This window comes from Protopterus annectens, chromosome 3.part1, assembly GCF_019279795.1.
Source record: "Protopterus annectens isolate FY-2018-M chromosome 3.part1, PAN1.0, whole genome shotgun sequence".
In the NCBI taxonomy this organism is placed as follows: Eukaryota; Metazoa; Chordata; order Ceratodontiformes; family Protopteridae; genus Protopterus; species Protopterus annectens.
Window position 1 is genome coordinate 1,400,112,875 of NC_056732.1, and position 20,454 is coordinate 1,400,133,328.

At 40.8% G+C, this 20,454-nt stretch overlaps 1 protein-coding gene across 8 annotated transcripts in view; it reads left to right on the forward strand.

Moving 5' to 3' along the window:
* The window catches only part of LOC122798488 (alanine aminotransferase 2-like), a 1,719,357-nt gene that overhangs the window by 506,779 nt on the left and 1,192,124 nt on the right, over positions 1 to 20,454 (forward strand). For all 8 annotated transcript variants that reach the window (XM_044067464.1, XM_044067468.1, XM_044067469.1 and 5 more), the window contains one exon: positions 2,581 to 2,689. In XM_044067464.1, coding sequence (XP_043923399.1) covers positions 2,581 to 2,689 — 109 coding nt within the window. The remainder of the gene's footprint in view (positions 1 to 2,580; positions 2,690 to 20,454) is intronic.

The window sequence follows — 20,454 nt, forward strand, 5'->3', positions numbered from 1 at the left end:
GATCAAGGGTCTCAAACAGATGCCATATGCTGCTCAGTTAAAAAAAACTCCAGCTCTACTCAGTTGCATACCGCCTACTTCGAGGCGATCTATGCCTGACATACAAAGCTATGTCAAATCCAGAATTAATGGACATGCTCCACCTCAGTAAATCTAAATCCCTTAGAGCCACATGCTTGAGGGACTTGAACCTCAGCACAGAAATAAATAGAACTTGCTGGAGGGACAGGTTCATAACCCAGAGGCTCCCTTCGCTCTGGAATAGAATTCCAGTTCATGTGAGGCAGAGCACCTCACTGAATCTCTTCAAGAAGAATCTTGATAAGTGGATGGGGGATCGTAGGTTTGTCCCAGGGATTACTCCCGTGTCACTATTAGACAGAGGCACAGTAAACTAAACCTTAAAAAGGGCACAGTATACTCAAATCAAGGGGTGGCGTAAGCCATACAGAATCGGGCTAGGCTTATAATTGCCCCAGGGCAGATAGCCTAGTATGAACCTATGAACCTATGATACAAATACATACACAGGCGCACACACACACACATACACACACACACACACATATGTATATATATATATATATATATATATATATATATATATATATATATATATATGTATGTATGTAAATATACAGACATAAATATATAGACATAAGCATATACACACATACATACATATATGTATGTGTTTGTGTGTCAGGTGTTAAATATTGAAGACAGGTGAAACAAAAGAACCAAAAGAGAGTGTAAGAAGAATCTAGGTGATTAATGATACACTGGGGAATTGAAAGCTCATTGAATAATATATGATCAGTAGGTAGTGATGTGCCTATACTGGTATCCAATTAGAAATAAGAAACAGTGAAGGACGGGCGCACAATGATGGAAAAATGTTAGGAGAGACAGGATGAAGAAGAGTAGAGATAAAGTAGTGATGAGATATTTGTTTGAATGCATTACTGAGCAGAGAACGACATTTAAGGCAATAAGACTCACTCAAAGTCAGAGGTTTAAGCCATCTAAACTGAAGAGATGAATACAATCCATTCACTAAATATAATACATCATGAAATGTAGCCAGTACATATTTAATTGCTGACTTTTAAACAGCTGGACTGATTGAATGCTGTTAGATAATTTGGAACCTCTTCTCTGAGAGAATACAGAAATGGAAGACTATTAACACAGACAAAAATAAATGTTGAGGTTTTATGCCCACATCACCACACTAGATGTAAACACCTCCACCTTTAAGTCAACACAACCCGTGTGTGACTTCTACACGTTGAAAGTTAGTACTGACCTTCCCTCAGCCTAGGCCCTGCCATCAGATGAAATTTAAATTAATGAACATTTTCCATTCTCATAAACTTTATTCACTAAACGTCAGTTTGTGCCTGGCCACGTTTATGAGAAGAAAGGTCAGTTACTAGTGTAGAACACTGCTCTCCTCATCACAAGTAAACACAAATGTAACAACACATTCTGTTTCAGTCATTCATTTTATACATACTATTTCTTTGAACTCCTCAATACTGAATTCAATTCTAGAAGAGTTATCAGTTATCACTGTTTATGTGTTTCTGCAGGAGGTAGAAGATGGTTTGCAAACTGTCTAAGCCATCATACCAAAGGGTCAGGAATTTTCTTGTACCACCTTATCTGCAATTCTCACAAGACATCAGTGTATGCAGTTTTCATATTATTTTGAATGTTGGTCGATGCTTTCCAGCTAACCTGCTGCTGATACCAGCTGAGGTTGGGCAGGTAAGGGTGAGTGGGAAGCTGTCAGGCAGAGAGCATTCATGTGTTTACTGCATAGAGTGTAAGTTAAATCATGGCCCATCGCAATTTGGCATGCATGTTAAATCATCACTGATCTCAGTCAGCAACCATTATGTTTTCTGTTGACCATCTGTTATGCAACATCAACATTATTATATCAAGAGCCGTTACTAACAGATGCCTTTCATTTGTACAGCTACTAACATCATGCTGTCAACTTGTGTCACCATGTGGCATATCTGTGCTGCCATGATGCACTTAAAGAAAGGCTCACTTATTGCATGATTCAGCAACAAATTTAAATGAAGAGAATGATTTCAGAATTCTGTTTTATTAAATCAGTCCTTGCATCATTACTGTGAGATGTAAAAAATATAAAATCATTTCCATTCAAGATGGAATATTCCTTTTGTCAAATCAGTAGAGTTTGATTTTATATATCAACCATTTTTTTATCTTATGTGAGCTGGATGTGAACATTGGAGTTAAGCCTTCTGGATGTTATTGTTATTGTAATTTCCAGAGCAGAATATTGATGTTTTCTTATTCACCTTAGCATCTGTTGTGGTGTACCATTGCAAGTATTAGGAGAATGATACCTTTAGAATTTACACAGATTTTCTTTACTGTATCTGTTCCATTCAAGAGAATGTATTGCTGCTTTCTCAGCAGCTACAAAGTAGTCCTTCTCTACAGCTTAGGCCTTGGTTCTAATGCAAAACCAGATAATGGCATTTTACTGCTAGATAAATCTTTGTGTGCAATTGTTGGCTTTTCTTATTGCACTAGGTTGTAGCTATCTGCGTGTATCCAGAGCTCATACACCACCCTGCACTACCAGAAGATGCAAAAGAGCGAGCGAGGCGAATTCTTCAGCACTGTAATGGAGGAAGTGTTGGTAAGTTTACTTTTGCAAAGTAATAGGCAGAGTACATTCCTATATGCACTGTTTGTAATTCTGCAAAGTGTATTTTGTACTCTCATCCTGTCCTGCTTTTTGTCAGTATCACATAATCATATATAAATATATATATATATATATATATATATATATGTAGATACAGATATATATATATGGTATCCACAGCCATCTTAATGTTGTAATTAACAGTCTTCTGCACCTGAATGTTTATTACAGGATTCTCGTTGGATAAGTAAAAAGTTAAGTTGTCCGTAGCACAATCAATATCTGCTGATGTTGCGTTTGAATGTTTTCCTCCTTCCTTCATCTCCAGAGAGTTTCTATTAATTTTAATCAATCATTTTATGCTGTTTCATTTAACATACGTGTCATTTTATACTTATTGAGATAGCATTTCTGAACATGGGTGCTATCATATTGTATCACTATGTGTCACTGTAGTAGATGGTCACTAGATTCAAAGACTAAAATAATATCATTAGTAATATGCTCAATTTTCATAAGTATTCAGAAGATAGATACTGTGGTAAGAACATACATGCAAAGTTATACTTCTCTGTGTATAACTAACATATATTTCAACTGGGAATATACAAAGATTACAGGTAGACAGATAAAAGAAAAATAAGTGCTAGTTATTTTAATTGCATTCAATAAAAAGCACAAAGCACTCTACTTATTTTTCTGTACCTGAAAGAAGGTAGGATGAAATATAAAAGGAACTACAATGTGGAGAGGGTGGTACACTAATGAATATAAAACAATGTACCTGGGCTTATACGTAACCAACTATCACCTCGAAAACTCCTGTCTAAAGTGATACAATACCACAGAAGAAACCCTACAGAAGACATGCAGATATGTTAGACATAAGCAGTGTCAATGGATGATGAAAGTCAGCTGAAGCAGAAAATAAGAGGCTTGGTCTACAGAAATTCTTATTTCTTATCACACAAACGTGGAGGTTACTATGTTCAAAATCACAGCCTGGCTAGAACAGAAGTGCAGAATACAGGCTGTCATTACATTGTGCCTTTTATGTTTCATGCCACTCAGAGAAGGATTCTCATCCTAACATCTTACAGGCCTTTTTTCTGAAATTCATCTTTAAGAGTAGCTGCATGTGATCAGGGGTGGTATAAAGGGGGGATGTCTGCAGACTACCTACCATTAAGGATCAACTATTCCAACATCAGCTGTGGAAATGAAATATGTACATATATGGTTGCTGTTAAAGCTAATAAAACAAAACCACTTAAACAAACAGGATGTAGATTTCTGAAGATAAAATGTTTTAACCAGTTAGTTCATAGGAACATAGGAGTTACAAGATACAGGAATAAAAAAAAAAAAAAACATGTTCACGTTGCCAACACCCAACTTTATGCTGTAAACAAGGGTAAAACAGATTAGTCCAGGGGCAAATTTATGGGAACCCATCCAACCATCCAGGCTAAAGGATGCTAGGATATCATAGTGTTTAACTTGCAGAGGAGGTCTGATCCAGAGATGAGGGGTGGGCCCTGGTTAATAAATGTGTCTCTCTACTGAGTTTTTATTTTTCTGTCTGCAGATATTTAGATTTCTTGTTTGGGCATTAGTAGAGCTATTTGATTTATTGAGATGCAGGAGACCAAGGAGTACAAGGTCCCTAATGACTTGGAATAGAAAGCACAGATTTCACTACAAGACCCTATAAGACAAAGAGGAAAGGGAGAGCACCATAAGCCTTTCTGGTAGTTCGGGGTATTTAGACTAGCAATCTCCTTGGTTGGGATCTTCTGGGCCTTTCCAGTCGCCTAATATCTACATCACAAAGGGTGCAATGTACTCTATTACAGGTCTTGTAAGGGTAGCTTACAAGGGCATAGTGACCTCTTTTAACTTGAATGATATGCCTTTGGATATTACTGTGCTAGATACAATGATTTTCTGACTAATTTAGCTACATGGGGTTCAGTAAGTTGGAATTATAGACATCTCATTTATACAAAATACAACTCCAATCATATGGCCATTAACAAAAAAAAAAACATAATTCTAAATGAAATAACAAACTCGTGTAATTATGATGTAAGAATTAAATAATTAAGCAGTGTCTTCTTCTTCTTCTTCTTCTTCTTTCGGCTTTTCCCGGTTAGGGGTCACCACAGCGGATCCACATATACACTCATGACTGGCAGTAGAGTTTTTATGGTGTCGAGTTGCCAGCCCGGCGCCCAACCTTCCACAGAAGGCACATGCATGCACGCCCTCACTCCTAGGGCCAATTTAGAGTGTCCAAGATTTTTAAAAAAGCAGTCTCCTACTGAGGTCTCTACTGCCATCTACTGACATAATGTCAAGTTACAACCAAAAAAGTTACAATTAATTAGCAACATTCTAAAAGCTTCTGTGTGCCAAGTATTAAAATAATTTTCTAAAAATATAGTAAGGAAAGTTATGGTAAAGAGAGTTCATTTAATCACCTCAATGGTCTTAATTTTAATATATTATTAAAATAATAAATTAAATGAAGCCAGTGTACAGTAACTAACGTTTACATGAAGTACTTCAGATTTCTACAGTTTTCTACAGTTTGCAGCAATAATACAGTTTATTAGATGTCTAAATACAGTGAGACTGCATTGCAGGAAGATGAGCAGTTCCATAAATTCTCCAGAAAAGGTACAATACAAAGTTGTAAGACTGAAACTGCCAGTTTTGCTCTACCAACTTCACAAGTAACTACAGAGACTTTTCAACCATCTACAGTAAAGCAGCTTGGCCTGTCTGTTGACTGGTAAGAAAATTTTTCTGGGTTACATACAGTATGAATGCCATAAAGGTAATAATAATAATAATAACAGAATGAAATGTATGTACTGCATATTAGCAAATGTAAAACCGTATTAGGGCAAGTTAATATAAGGCACTATGCAAATGGATTGCAAGTTAATAGTAAGGCATTTTGCAAATGGATTGCAATATTTGACTGGTATTTGAAACAAAATCATGTGTGGTATAAAAAAATGTTTATTGTGTGTACAATGTCATAAAAATACAATGCATGCCACTATTCAAAGGTTAGACTGTACAGCCAAATTTTTAATGGTAAAGAACCAAGAAAAGTTAATATGCTGACATTATATTCAGATGTTAGACAGTTATGTTCTGTCACCAGATGTAAAAGGTTTATTTCAGAGTTGCAACAACAGTCAAATCATTTACTGATAGAACCTCTAGTAGATTTTGTTACAAAAGAATGTAATAAACTTCTAAAAGACAGACACAATGAGTTCAGGAAGTTTAGACAAATTATACATACATCTCTTCAAAAGTGCATAAGAGTTTCAAATTCAGCAGAACAGCTTACTAAAGAATGTCAGAAAGACCATGCAACATTACAGGAAACTCTTCAACAGCAGTTACAAAATAAAGGAAATAAATTAGCTGAACTGACAGAGACTGGGGACTTTCTGCATACACAGCTAATCTGTGCAAAATAAATATATTTTATAATATGTTTGTGTTTTGAAAATGGTTAAGCATACATGCTAATATCTAATGTCTGGACAAATCATTCTCAAATGTTTAAAGCAAGACATTTATCAGTACTATAGTAAAATAAACCATATAACTGCTATTCTAATAGCATAGTCAAAAGGTACACAACAGTTTTAGTGTATAAAAATTAAATGAAAATGGTTAATAATAAGAGTAAAGATTTAAAGTCACAAGACTACCACTTCTTCTTTCGGCTTTTCCCGGTTAGGGGTCGCCACAGCGGATCACCTGTCCACTCATGATTGGCAGTGGAGTTTTACAGTGTCGAGTTGCCAGCCCGGCACCCAACCTTCCACAGAAGGCACACACGCACACACACTCACACCTAGGGCCAATTTAGAGTGTTCAATCCACCTACAGCATGTCTTTGGGATGAAACCAGAGCACCCGGAGGAAACCCACACGACCACAGGGAGGACATGCAGACTCCACACAGAAGGCACTCCAGCCAAGGATCTAACCGGAGAACCTCTTGCTGTGAGGTGGCAATGCTAACCGCTGCACCACTGTGGCCACCCTTTAAAGTCACAAGACTGACATGCTTAAATAAAGATATAAAGATACAAGACAGACATGCATGTATGTTCTTTTCATCTAGAGTACATTTGCTTACAATGCACAAGAATAACAGGCAGACAACAGCAAATATAAATAATGTTAATATAAACATGTGTTAGTTAAGCTAATATCTATTTGTTTTTTACAATTTTTATATAATTGTATAGTAACACCACACCAAACAGTTAAAGTTCTGAATTTTAAAATGAAATAAAATCACAAATGGTATTAGTCAAACAGTTTTTCTAAAATTAATGGCAGGGCAGTTAAATAAAAAAATACTGAAAAATATGTAAGCTAATTGTAAAATAATGTTTAGTTTGCATAGTTATGCAAATCACAAATATAATACTGTTTTATAACTGCATTTTACTAACAGATGATTAAAGGAAAAATGCTAAAAGGGTTAACTGAAATGTGAGCTCAGACCTTCCTAGACTAGATGAATAGTTACAGGAAATGTTGGAAAGATAAGATAAACAACAAGACTGATTGCCAGACAAGTAGCTTGAGTTTTTCTAAAGCATCATTGTTATTAAAACATAATTGTTAAAATGTTTACATGCAACACTATTTGGTAATTGTAATAAAATGTCACAATTGTGCATAGATGTCACTGATAATCTGTTTGCAAGTAAATGTTAAAAGTAAAAAAACATCACGTATTGCTGAATTTAGATATTTGTTCTGCAAACATGAGAAAAGCATGTGATCCAATATTGCTTTGTTAGGCTTTTCTTGATGCTGTGAAAAGATGCTTGTTATACATATAGTATGAATGCACATTTTACATTGCTAAACTCTACACATATATTCAAGCAAACTTTTTATTCTATGCTTTATCTTTCAGCATATTTACAACATAATTTATTTCAGCCTTATATTCATAATCTCTAACAGCCAGGTAACCTGTCTGCTTGCAAATGTAATAGACAGTGCATTAAAATCATTTCCTCTTTGGTGCAAAATGTTGTATCTTTCAGCTTTTCCCGGTTAGGGGTCGCCACAGCGGAACTCCGGTCCGCTAATGATTGGCAGTAGATTTTTATGTACCGAGTTGCCAGCCCTGATGCTCAACCTTCAACGAAGGTACGCCCATTCATGCATGTCTCCACACAGAAGATGCTTTAGCTGAGAATCGAACAGTACAATGTCTTACTGTGAGGCGACAACGCACTAAAGGCAATTTTCTTTAAATTGGAGCATGTAATGCTATTAAGTATTTAAAGTGTTTGAAAAGGGTGCTAAGAAATTTGTAAGTGTGCCTACTTAAAGGGGTATAGTATTGTTATTATGTACCTATTTTACAGAAAGCCTTGTTTTTATTTTTTGCCTTACACGTACATGCTCAAATATTTTTGTGGACAATTTTATAATGGTCATTAAAATATATTGTACTTGTTTATTTAAGTGGTTTTGTTTCATTTATTTTTGTCACTTTTAAGTCTAGCTTGTACAATTAGGAACAACTGACTAATGTCCAGATGGTATGGAGCAAATCTGTAGAATATATATGGAAGAGGAATCTACATATCCACAGTGTATTATGTCATTGGCTAAAAAATGTGTTTTCAGCTTTTCACAGCAGTTCTTTTTAGTCATTTTGATTTCATTTGTCAGTGTGTTCCTTGCCTGTCTAAAAAGTGTTCTATCCCCACTTCTATAGGGATCTTCCTTGGTTTGATGAAGCTGCATAGGTTTAGCAGTAAACCAGGGATGTGGTGTTGTCCTGTCTCACCTTCATTCTTCACTGGTGGGTTTGGAACCGATCCTCTGTTCCTACTCGGCCATATAACAAAGCTCGAGGTCTTCCACTGGCTCATGGCTGTTTCCATATCCCATCATGCCCTAGGAAAGCTCCCCAGATTTCATTTTCCGCTAAACAGATCGGGTGCTTCCATTTTGGCTCTGGCTAAGTTGATTTTTTTTTTCTTATAACTATTTACATATTTGTAGTTTTTCTTCAGGTTTTAATAAATAACGACTAAATTTTAAGTCATGTTTTAGTTAGATTAGAGAGTTCGCTCTTCTGTTTTGTTTTTCTGGCCATTGTTTCTCTCGCTAGGCCTGTGTTACTCCCTAGCCCAGTTTGAATTTAGTCTTAAAGGCCATTTTCAGTTAGAGGGCTTTCTTTCTATCTCTTTCCTGCCCTTTACACACTTGTTTAATTTAGAGACTGTCATAAGGAATTTTATCGCTTCTGTTAATTGGTTCTAACAAACCAGCAGCTCATTTGAGTTAGAGGGTTGCCATTGCCCGTTTTAAGTTAGATGGCTATCTTTATTACTCCTCTTTGGCTAGGTAGCTTCCTTTCAGTTAGAGAACTGCCACCCCTTTCCTTTTTCTGTAGTTCGTAGGTTCATAAGTTCATACTAGGCTATCTGCCCTAGGGCATTTATAAGCCTAGCCAGAGTGTGTTTGGCTTTCGCCACCCATTTTAAATTAATTTTGCTATGCCCTTTTTCGAGGTTAGTATACTGTGCCTCTGTCTAACAGTGACACAGAAGTGATACCCGGGGTAAACCTACAATCTCCCATCCACTCATCAAGATTCCTCTTGAAGAGAGGAAATGAGGGACTCTGCCTAACCTGGACTGGGATTTTATTCCACAGTGAAGGGAGCCTCTGGGTTATGAATCTGTCCCTCCAGCATGTCCTATTTATTTCAGTGCTGAGGTTCAAGTCTCTCGAGCACGTAGCTCGATGGGATTTGGATTTTCTGAGGTGCAGCATGTCCATTAATTCCGGGTTGGACATGGCTTTATATGTCAGGCACAGATCGCCGCTGAGCAGGCGGTATGCCACTGAGTAGAGCTGGAGTTTTTTTAACCGGGCAGCATATGGCATCTGTTTGAGCCCTTTGATCCTCTTGGTGAGGTACTTTTGGGGTCATTCCAGTTGCTGCAGGTGTCTGGTAAGGTACATCCCAAAAGGGGTATTGTACTCAATTATGGGCCTGATGAGGGATGAGTAAAGAGGCACAATGACCTCCCCTGATCTAGATGTGAATCCCTTCATGATTAGGTGGGCTATATAAAATGTTTTTCTAACCACTTTGGCCACGTGGTTGTCAAATGAGAGATTGCTATCAACTTGGGTCCCCAGGTCCCTAATTACTTCTTCTGTACTTAATGGATTACCACCTATGTGGTAATTTGTGGGCACTTTGTTTTTGCCAAAGGGGATGACTATACACTTTTTGGCGTTTAGCTTGAGGCCATGGCTCTGGCACCAGTTGTCTGCTTCTATGAGGCCCTTTTGGAGGATGCTTGTGTCGGCTGGAGAGTCTATTATGGCACCCAGTTTGCAGTCATCTGCGAACTTGGTCAGCTGCAGTCCTTCCGTGTTGGCCTGTACCTCCGAGAAATATATGCCGAACAAAAGAGGTCCCAGGACTGAGCCTTGTGGGACGCCACTTGTAACTGGTTTGGAGTCTGACATGGCTCCAGCAATTCTAACCATGTGGGTTCTGTCCTTGAGCCAGTTTGCAACCCATCTAGTGACATAGGGGTTTATATTTAAGCTGGTGAGCTTATCTGTAATGCCCAAGTGGGGTACTGTATCGAAGGCTTTTGCGAGGTCCAGGTAGGCTGTGTGGACCACCTTCCCCTCGTCAATGGCCTTGTTGACTGTTTCAAAGAAATCGACCAGGTTTAAGAGGCAGGATCTGCCCTTAACAAAGCCGAACTGGGTAGGATCCAGTGTCTGTAGGTCCCCAATATCTTTATTTATGAGGTCCATGATGATCCTTTCCATAGCTTTGCAGACCAAGCTAGTCAGGCTTATGGGGCGATAGTTTCCAGGATCCGTTGAGGCACCACCTTTGTGGAGAGGGACCACTGTTGCTGTACGCCACTCTTCGGGTACATATCCTGTAGTAAGGCTGAGATTGAACAGTAGTTTTATGTTTGGGTTTAGCTCTTCTTGGAGTTCATGTAGGATGCAGCCCGGGACACCGTCTGGTCCCAATGATGCTGTTTTTTGCTTTGGAGAGGGCGACTCTTACCTGAGCATCTGAGATGTCAGGGGGGCAGCACTGTGCTGGGATAGATATTTGCCCTTTTGGTGGGGGGGGAGTTTGCGCTGAACCTGTCAGCTAGGATGTTGGCAATGTCTGTGGGTTCGATGTATTTGTTGTCATTTTGGACTAATTCTGAGCATATCTGGGAATTCCCACCCAGGTTCCTAACATAACTAAAGAAAGCCTTGTGATTATCCTTAGTGTCCTGTGCAATTTTTCTCTCGAAGATGGTCTTAGATGATTTTATGAGTGCCCGTAGTTTTTTGCTAATACTGATCAGAGATGCCTTCCCTTTTTGGGATTTTGCTCTATCATGTAGTAGCTTCCTCCTTCTATTGTATAGTATGTTTATGGCTGGGGTCCACCAGACAGGACGTCTGCCTTTGGAGGATTGGGTCTTGGTTTTATTTGGGATTGCATGATCCATGCATTCCTGAAGGTGTTCATAGAATGCGTTTATAAAGGATTCTGCGGTCTTGGCCGTATTTTCCACAGGCTCGGGGGCTTTGAAGGATTCCACCTCAGTTTTGAGGAGTGTGAAATTTGCTTTAGAGAAGTTTTTCACTGTGGTTTTCTGGGCAGGGGGTGGGATTGGGATGTGAATATTCAGTGAGATTAGTTTATGGTCTGATCTTACCAGAGAGGGATACACTTCTGGTCTGGAGCATAGAGTCCCCATGTTGGTGATGATCAGGTCCAGTATGTTTTCCCCTCTTGTGAGAGTGGTAACAAGTTGTTCCATAGCATTTGAGTTTATAAATTCTAGGAACCTTTGGGCTAGGGTGTTGGAGCTAGAGTAATGCTCCCAGTCTATGTTTGCGTAGTTGAAGTCGCCCAATATAATGGTGTTTGGAGAGACCTTCATATTTTCCAGTGTTTTCAGGAAGGCCGAGTGGGGTTCCTGGGTTTGGGAGGGTTATCTGTAGCAGGCTATAAACTGCAAGGCGGTTTTACCCACTGTTAGTTGCACATGGATAGTCTCTGATGCTTCGTGCTGTGCCACCAACCTGGAGGTGTGGGTATCTTTGACGAATATTGATACTCCCCCTCCTTTTGTGGTTTGGTCCAAGTTTGGGGGAAGAAAAGCATGGTATGATGTATAACCTGGTAGTGCTGGGGTGCTCTCGAGAGCCTTGAACCAGGTTTCTGTTACTGCACAGATATCGATGTTCTCCATGCTAAGGAGAGTTTTGAGTGTGTGCATCTTGAGGTTTAGACTTCTGGCGTTGAGTAGCATTACTCTTAGTTTATCCCTTGTGATACCTATGGAGGTGGGTTTGTCTTTTGAGCCTTGCCTAAAAAAGGCACTATGGGGGAAGCAAGAGCCTTTGCCAATATCCGAAAGCCCAGGGGTGACAGGTGCAAGCCGTCCCTAGTGAAGCATCGTGGCTTGTCGAGCATGTCATCCCAGGCTGACAGGCATTGGATCCCCTTTGAATGACACCAATACTTAAGCCAATTGTTGAAATTGATCATCTTGTCTTCATATTGTGGCATCATTCTTGGTGAGGGTAAGATGCTACTCAAGGTCAGGGTCATACCAGCCTGTGCTACATGCTCAGAGAGCTCCTCTATGTCTCTTTTCATGTAGTCCAGGGAGGTACGTCTCAGGTCATTCACACCAGCATGGACAATGACCGAGTCATATTTGTACTTGCCTTGGAGTGACCTGAGTGCTTGTGTTATGTGGCGGATCCTAGCACCCGACAGGCAGCTCACCGTGACCTTCTCCTTGTTCAGCCTGGTGAGCGGGACGTCAGTGTGCCTGACGATAGTCACCTATTACAAGTGTATCAGGTGTGTTGTTTAGCCTTAAGGGCTGTGACTGTTCGGCTCACTGGCTTTGTGAGCTATGTGTTGCACGTGTTTTGTTTTGGGGTAGCGGTTGCTTGGGTCTCTGCTTTGGAGGTCTCTGCTGCTTAGGCAGATTTTTATTTAGAGCCTCCGAGTATGTTTTTGTGTGTTTATGTGTTTGGTTTGCTGTCGTGGTAGGTCTATGTGAGACTGGAATTGTAGTGAGTGTGATTTCCTTCTCCTCCTGACTGGTTACACCAGTACTGAGTTGAGAGAGCTTACCCTCCAGTTTGGCTATATGGTTGCATCTCTCACATGTGTTGGAATTTGTTGGGAGGAGGAGAGGGTTGTCTGTGTACATGAGGCAGTTGTAACATTGCCTCAAGATTCCCAGATTCACCAGCTGGACCGGAGAGGAGATTGACAACTGACCTTTGGATATGCTAGAATAGTATTGGGAATTCGTTTATAATTGAAAAAAAGGGCCAGTGGGGAACAAGGTACTCAAGGGGAGTTTGTGAGGGTGTAGTGCTTTTAATTTTTTAGTGCTGACTTATATAATTGCTTTAGTGAGCAAGTGCCAGGTAACTTAAATGCAATGTGTTACAGGTAACTTAAATGCAAAAATGACAAACAGTAACTTTCTTTCAAGTGAAACAAGGAAATAAGTACAGTAAGCAATGCAGATATCACTAGGGATCCACAGAAGCGCTGAAAAGCCATGTTTTAGGTGGAATTAGTGTTTCAGGGAAATAACAAGCAAACAAACAACAAGCATACAAACAAAGCTAGATTCAGCAGGCCTGGATCTAGTCTATGCTACAGCAAACAAGGTGTACCAATTTCAGTAAGAAACAGTTCAGATATGCAGGCACTATAAGCTTTTAACCAGAAATTCCCAGCTCAGAAGGGCAGAGTCCAGCCTTTCCTCCCACAAGAGTGCAGACCACGAACCTTCTTAATGTAAAATAACTGGCCTGAAGCCCAAGTGCTTAAACCAGAACTAATACACTTTTAGAATAACAGGCACTGAGCCCTCAATCAGCAGTTCCCAACTTAGAAGGATGTAAGCTACATGTCCTGCCACCACAGTGCAGGCCACAAACCTTCCTAATGTAAAACAACTGGTCTGAAGCCCAAGTGCTTAATCCAAAAGACTTAGAATGATAGCTACACTTTAATCAAGTTACTACCAAGCAGTAATAAATACAGTTGAATACTTTAAAGAATGCCTGGATTAGTGCTCAAGTTATACAAACAAAGTTAGATTCAGCAGGCCTGGATCTAGTCTATGCTACAGTAAACAAGGTGTACCAATTTCAGTAAGAAGCAGTTCAGATATGCAGGCACTATAAGCCTTTAACCAGAAATTCCCAGCTCAGAAGGGCAGAGTCCAGCCTCTCCTCCCACAAGAGTGCAGACCACGAACCCTCTTAATGTAAAATAACTGGCCTGAAGCCCAAGTGCTTAAACCAGAATTAATACACTTTTAGAATAACAGACACTGAGCCCTCAATCAGCAGTTCCCAACTTAGAAGGATGTAAGCTACCTGTTCTGCCACTACAGTGCAGACCACAAACCTTCTTACTGTAAAACAACTGGTTTGAAGCCCACGTGCTTAAACTAAAAGGCTTAGAATGAGTTACACCAAGCAGTAATAAATACAATTGAGTACTATTAAGATGACGCAAAAGCAAAATAAAGTAGGAAGAAACACAAATACAGTAAAAGCAGATACATTTTTTTTTGAGTGAGCAAATGAGATGGGCCCAGGAGTTACAGGACAGAAACAAGTGCAAATGCAGGCCTTCAAATCAGAAAGTTGAGAGAGATGGAAGACCACCCAAACAGCCAATAACTACAAATTCTGGGCCAGAACCACTCCTTATGTGGTAGACAGGTTACCTAATGCTTACCACTCCCACTGATAAACTAGAAGGCTTCCCTCCAACACAGAAAGGCTTGGGGGGCTCAGAAGCTTACAAACAGTCCTGGATACAGCAAATCTCTATCTGGAACACTAATTACAGGAAAGGTAGGAAACAGGCTTACAATTTTTTTTTTTTTTTCAGAAAAGTAGCAAAAACAGTAGTAAAAAAAATTCACATGCAGTGCAAGCTGGCACACTTGAGTATGTAGCAATATTAGTCCACACACAGTTTGAAAAAATGTAATTAAATTAAAAAGGACTAAAAGCAAGTGCAGAAAGGGTTTATTAGGTCGAATGCGGTAAAGAGACGGGACTGGGAGAGTGTCCTAGATCTAATTTACAGTGGGGCTGGGACTGCAAAAGCCACCAAATTTAAACTACAACCAAGAACAGGGAGGGGGGGTGGAAGATAGTTTCAACAGAGATGTGAGGAATCACAGTGCAAATTATAAAACCAGAAAAATATATACTGATCTCTATATATTTACAGAACAGTAAGACAACAGATATCTAAGCAATTAGCTCTATAATACAGAATAATACAGGAAAAATATACTCAGCTCTATATATTTGCAGATAGTCTTGTAAGGCTCTCTCTCAGTGCACAGGAACCCTTTTTTTCTTCAGATGCACTGTATATTTATTTAGAAGCCTGTATGACTCCACAGTTATTCTGTGAATAGGCTCTTGCTGAATCTTCTCTTGTTGCCTTAAAAAAAAAGTTGTTCATATTTAGTATTGTGGTAGCTTGACTTTTTTTTTATTATGTCAAAGGAACATAAAGAAACCAAACCCTCTGGGTGTGTGAAGTGTAACCAGAAAATGTCCATCACTGATGGACACACTATTTGTGTATACTGCCTTGGGCCTTTGCATCTGGAAGAAGACTGTTCCATTTGCCACTCTTTTAGTTCTAGAGTGCTACATGAGAGGAAGAACAAGCTTATATTGAGAGGCTTACTGAAGTCCCCTTCACTGAAGCATTAGAAGAAGGACAGGATACTTCTAAACTAACCAAATCTCCTTCATCAAAATCTGACAAATCTGGGAAAAAGTCATCACCTTCTTCTGGCTAATCAGAGCCAGCAAAAAAGCTGACTGAAGTTACTTCTCTGGCCCCGAAGAATGTTGGGCCTGAGAAATCCTTAACATCGGCTCCTTCAGCATTGGTGCCAATGGAATTTGAATTATGGAGCCAGTCCCCAGAATTGGTACTGATCTCACCTACTTACCTTTCCCTCAATGGGTTGGATCACCTGCCTCCTCCTCTCGGTCCTCCAGGATTCTTTATGATGATGATGTGGATCAGGTGGTGCATAGACTCTTAAGGATACCAGTGCTGGCCAAACTGCTATCGGCTCCAACCCAGAGACCCAAAGACCTTCCTTTCGACATCAATTCCTCCTCGAAGCCAACCTGGGTCCATCTGAACTCAAGGAGTCTAGGAGCCGACACTCTCTGGTTGGGTCCAGGGAGAGGAGTTGGATCAGACACTTGATGGATCCAACCTTGTCTCTCAGGACTTTGGCATGGGTGAGCTCAGCTCCTACATCAGCCTCAGAGCCAACAACCTTGGTTTAGGGGATGACTTCTGGCTTTGGGAGACGGAGATATTGTTGGATCAGGGGAGGGGGGCTTTTGAGGTGATGAGGAGTGTGCTGTCTCCTCAGTCAGCTCTGCTTTTAGGTTCTGACATTCTTCCCCCAAAACCACCGGCATCTGTCTCAGCACCACATCATCCATAGACATGCGGAGACCTTAGACCTCAGGATACCCTACTGGGTGAACCTCCCTCTTCCAAACCCTCTCCACAATACCCTTCTGAAGAGGTCCCTCATAAGAGACTTTGCAAGAGGAAGTATTTAGACTCCCCAAGGGAACCAGTCACCTCTGATACAGACCTTGATGAGTCAAAAGGGTCCCCAATGTTGCCCTCTGAGGACGTCTCCTTTGCAGACTTCCTGAAAATCCTTATTCAGAGAGGCGGCTGGAAGTCCATCAACCCTTCAGAGGAGGAGTCTGTTTACCTGAAAGCCTTTCAGTCTCACCCTTCCACACTCTTGGGTGTCTCCGCCTTTTGACGAGCTTATGGAATTAGTTAGTCAAAAGGAGTGGGAGTCTCCAGACACAGTGGAACCTGTACCTAGGAGGCCAAATAAGTTTATCACAGCACCTTCTAATAAAGATTTCCTTACTAAAGATGTCGCAGTAGATGCTATGGTGGTGGCGGCAGCCACCAAGAAGGAATTTTCCATAATATCCTCATCTGAATATCCGTTGAACAAGGAGTCTCATATGATGGACAGATATGGGAAGTGCATGTTCTCTTCAGTGGCTTTTGCACTCAGAACACTGAATTATCTGACGCACTTTACTAGGCTATAAAGAGATCTCCTAAAGGAGCTAGGAGATACTCTCCAAGGTACAGTAGCTGCAGGGGTACCAGACAAAGTTTCCTCTCACCTCTCCACCTTAAACTCTGTGGTTAACTCCTCCATGAGGTTCATTTCTTATGCAGCAGATGGAGCAAGTTGAGCAGCGGGTTCAGGAATTTCCCTGAGGAGACATTTTTTGATGCACTCGTGTGACTTTGCGGGGCCCTTTAAATCTTCCTTTATAAATGCCCCCTTCGATGTCTCGTACTTGTTCAAGCCAAAAGTCACGGACACACTGACCAGGTGTGAGCAAGAAGTAAAAACTTTCTCTACCGTAGGAGTCCATTTTCCTCTACCTTCTAGACCTCACCCAAAAGGTCAAAAGGGAGGAAAAATGTGGTTCTGAAAATCCCAGGGAGCCTCATCAGCCTCAGAGCCAGCAACCTTGGTTTAGGGGGATGACTTCTGGCTTTGGGAGCCGGAGATATTGTTGGATCAGGGGAGGGGGGCTTTTGAGGTGATGAGGAGGAGTGTGCTGTCTCCTCAGTCAGCTCTGCTTTTAGGTTCTGACATTCTTAGGTTCTGTGATTCTTTCCTTAAGGGCAGAGGCAGAAGTAGAAATGGGAGATTCCACCCACTCAGCGGGGGGGGGGGGGGTGTCTGCAAAATCAGGGCAACAGGTATTCTTTCCATGGTAGGCCCTTTCAGCACTCCTGAAGGGAGGCCCATATCTCTGCAGGCAGTCACAGGTCACTTATGTTTGTACCCAGAAGCCTGGCTGAAAATAACAAAAGACAAGTGGGTACAAAGCATCATATCCAGAGGTTAGTCTATATCCTTTTCCTTTCCTGTCCCAAAAATAACGAACCTCCCAGACTTTCCACCCAGTCAGAGGGAACAGGCAACTCTAGAAATTCAAAAGTTGCTAAAAGAAAATGTCATCCAAACAGTCCCCGCAGACCAAATAGGATCCAGAACTTACTCAAGGTTCTTTTAGTGCCAAAGAGAACAGGGGACTGGAGACTCATACTGGATCTCAGCAGAGTAAACAGATCTGTAAGGAAAACAAAGTTCTGGATGGTAACACTGCAGTTGATATTTTCCTTTCTGAAAAAATACGATTGGATGTGTTCTATAGACCTCCAGGATCCGTACTACCACATAAAAATGGACAGGCCATCCAGGAGTCATCTGCGCTTTCAGCTGGGAGCCAGTCACTATCAATTTCAGGCTCTGCCCTTTGGCCTCACTACAGCCCCCAGAGTGTTCACCAAGTGTATGACAGTAGTCATGGCTCACTTAAGATGTCTAGGATTTTGAGTGTTTCTGTATCTGGACAACTGGCTCCTAATTGCCACCACCAAACATCTACTACTAAAAGCAAGAGACACCACATTACTCCACTGCTCTTATCTAGGAATCACGATAAATTACAAAAAATGTGCCTTGCTGCCATCTCAGCATATCATTTTTATAGGAGTAGAGCTAGACATAGAAAAATATGATTGCAATACTTAGTACAGAAAGAGTTCAAGTACTGTGACATCAGTTGTCTTACCTCTATTCCAGGAAAAGAATACAGGCAAGGACAGTCCTGAAAGTCTTGGAAACCATGGAATCAGCAATAAATTTAGTTCCACTAACACACCTGCACATGAGATTCTGCTGTGGCTACTGTTCACTCAGTGGTCATTGCAGGAACTACCCATGTCCCACCAAATTCTGATAATGGAGTCCTGCAAGAAAGACCTTCATTGGTAGTTTCACTCCACTCATATGACTTTAGGTCGACCCTTTATTCTTCCACAGCCATTAGCCAAAATAACCACAGACTGTTCCCAGATTTGGGGGGGTGCATTATCTGGGATAGACAGTCCAAGGCACTTGGCAAGATCACGAGGCCCATTTGCACATCAATGTCCTAGAGATGAGAGCAGTGCTCCTGGCGTTGCAGGTATGTCAGGACTCTCTTCCTCTGGGAGCTATTTAGTACAGATGGGCAACATATCAGTTGTTTGATACATAAACAAGGAGGAACCAGGTTCCATTCCCTTTGTCGAGTGGCCCTGAGAGTATGGCAGTGGGCGACCTCCTCCCAGCACTTTCTGATAGCAATGCACATCCTGGGGAAATCCACCGTGATAGCAGACAAACTCAGCAGAGCAATTCTGATGCCTCATGAGTGGTCCCTACAAAAAGAAGTAGCCGAGATGATTTTCCACATATGGGGCCAACCTTGCTGCAACCTTTTTGCCATGTCCATGAATGCCAAATGCAACAGCTATTTTGCCCTAATTCCCCCTCTGGGAGAGTCATCAAGGGATTCACCTGTACATGATTGGCCCTCGGGTCTCCTCTATACCTTCCCTCCATTTCCCTTAATACCCAAAGTTCTACAGAAAGCCAGCTCATTGGGAAGCAATTTGATTCTCATCATTCCACACTGGCCTCATCAAATATGGTTCCCCTTCCTTTGGCCTCATCTACAGGAGGAGCCGTGGGTTCTGGATCCAGTTCTAGCCCTTCAGACTCATGCATCTGGAATGCTCCATCCCTCTCTTGAAACACTCAAATTGACAGTTTGGCTGCTCCGATTCCAAATATGGCCAGGCTCCCTAACCTTCCTTCATCTGTGAAGCATATCTTGATCTCGTCTCATAAGGCTTCAACAAGGAGATTATACATGAGTAAATGGAAAAGATTTCCTTCTCGGGCATTAAGTAACCACATTGATTCCTTTTCTGCTCCAATAGGTTCCATTCTTGAATTTTTGACAAAGCTGTTTGATGAAGGTGCAGCTGCGACTACCATCTGAGTTCAGTTAGCAGTAATTTTCATGTACGTGATTTGGGCCTAAGACTGATGTCTCACAGACTATGAAAAGGTTTTCTAGAGGGCACTTTTTTATTAAGACCCCTTTATCACCATGTGACCTAAACTTTGTTCTATCCTATTTGATTGTCCCAGCTTTGAACCTGCATCATCCTGTGATCTAAAGTTCTTGACATGGAAATCAATTCTCTTGATTGCCATCACTTCTGCTAGAAGAGTTTCAGAGTTGCGAGCTTTATCGGTGAAGCCCCCCTACATGCTTTTCCATGAAGACAGAGTCTCCCTTCAAACAAACCCATCCTTCCTACCAAAAGTATGCTCAGAGTCTAATTTAAACTGGTCCATAGAACTACCAGTGTTTTTTTCCTAACTATGGCAACAAGGCAGAATATGCGCTACATCAACTGACGTACATAGACAATTACGCTTCTACTTCCACAGGACAAAGGGTTTCAGAAATTTTGACCAATTATTTGTTTCCTTTTCAGAATCTAAAAAAGGTGCTCCAGTATCTAAAGTCATACTTTCAAAATGGCAATCATATTGCATTACCTTTAAATACAAATCTCACAACAAAGATCTACTGTCTAAAGTTAAGGGTCATTCTGCAAGAGCCATAGCAGCCTCATCTGCTTTTCAGGCTAGACTACCAATTGACACCATTTGTGCTGCTGCAACATGGGA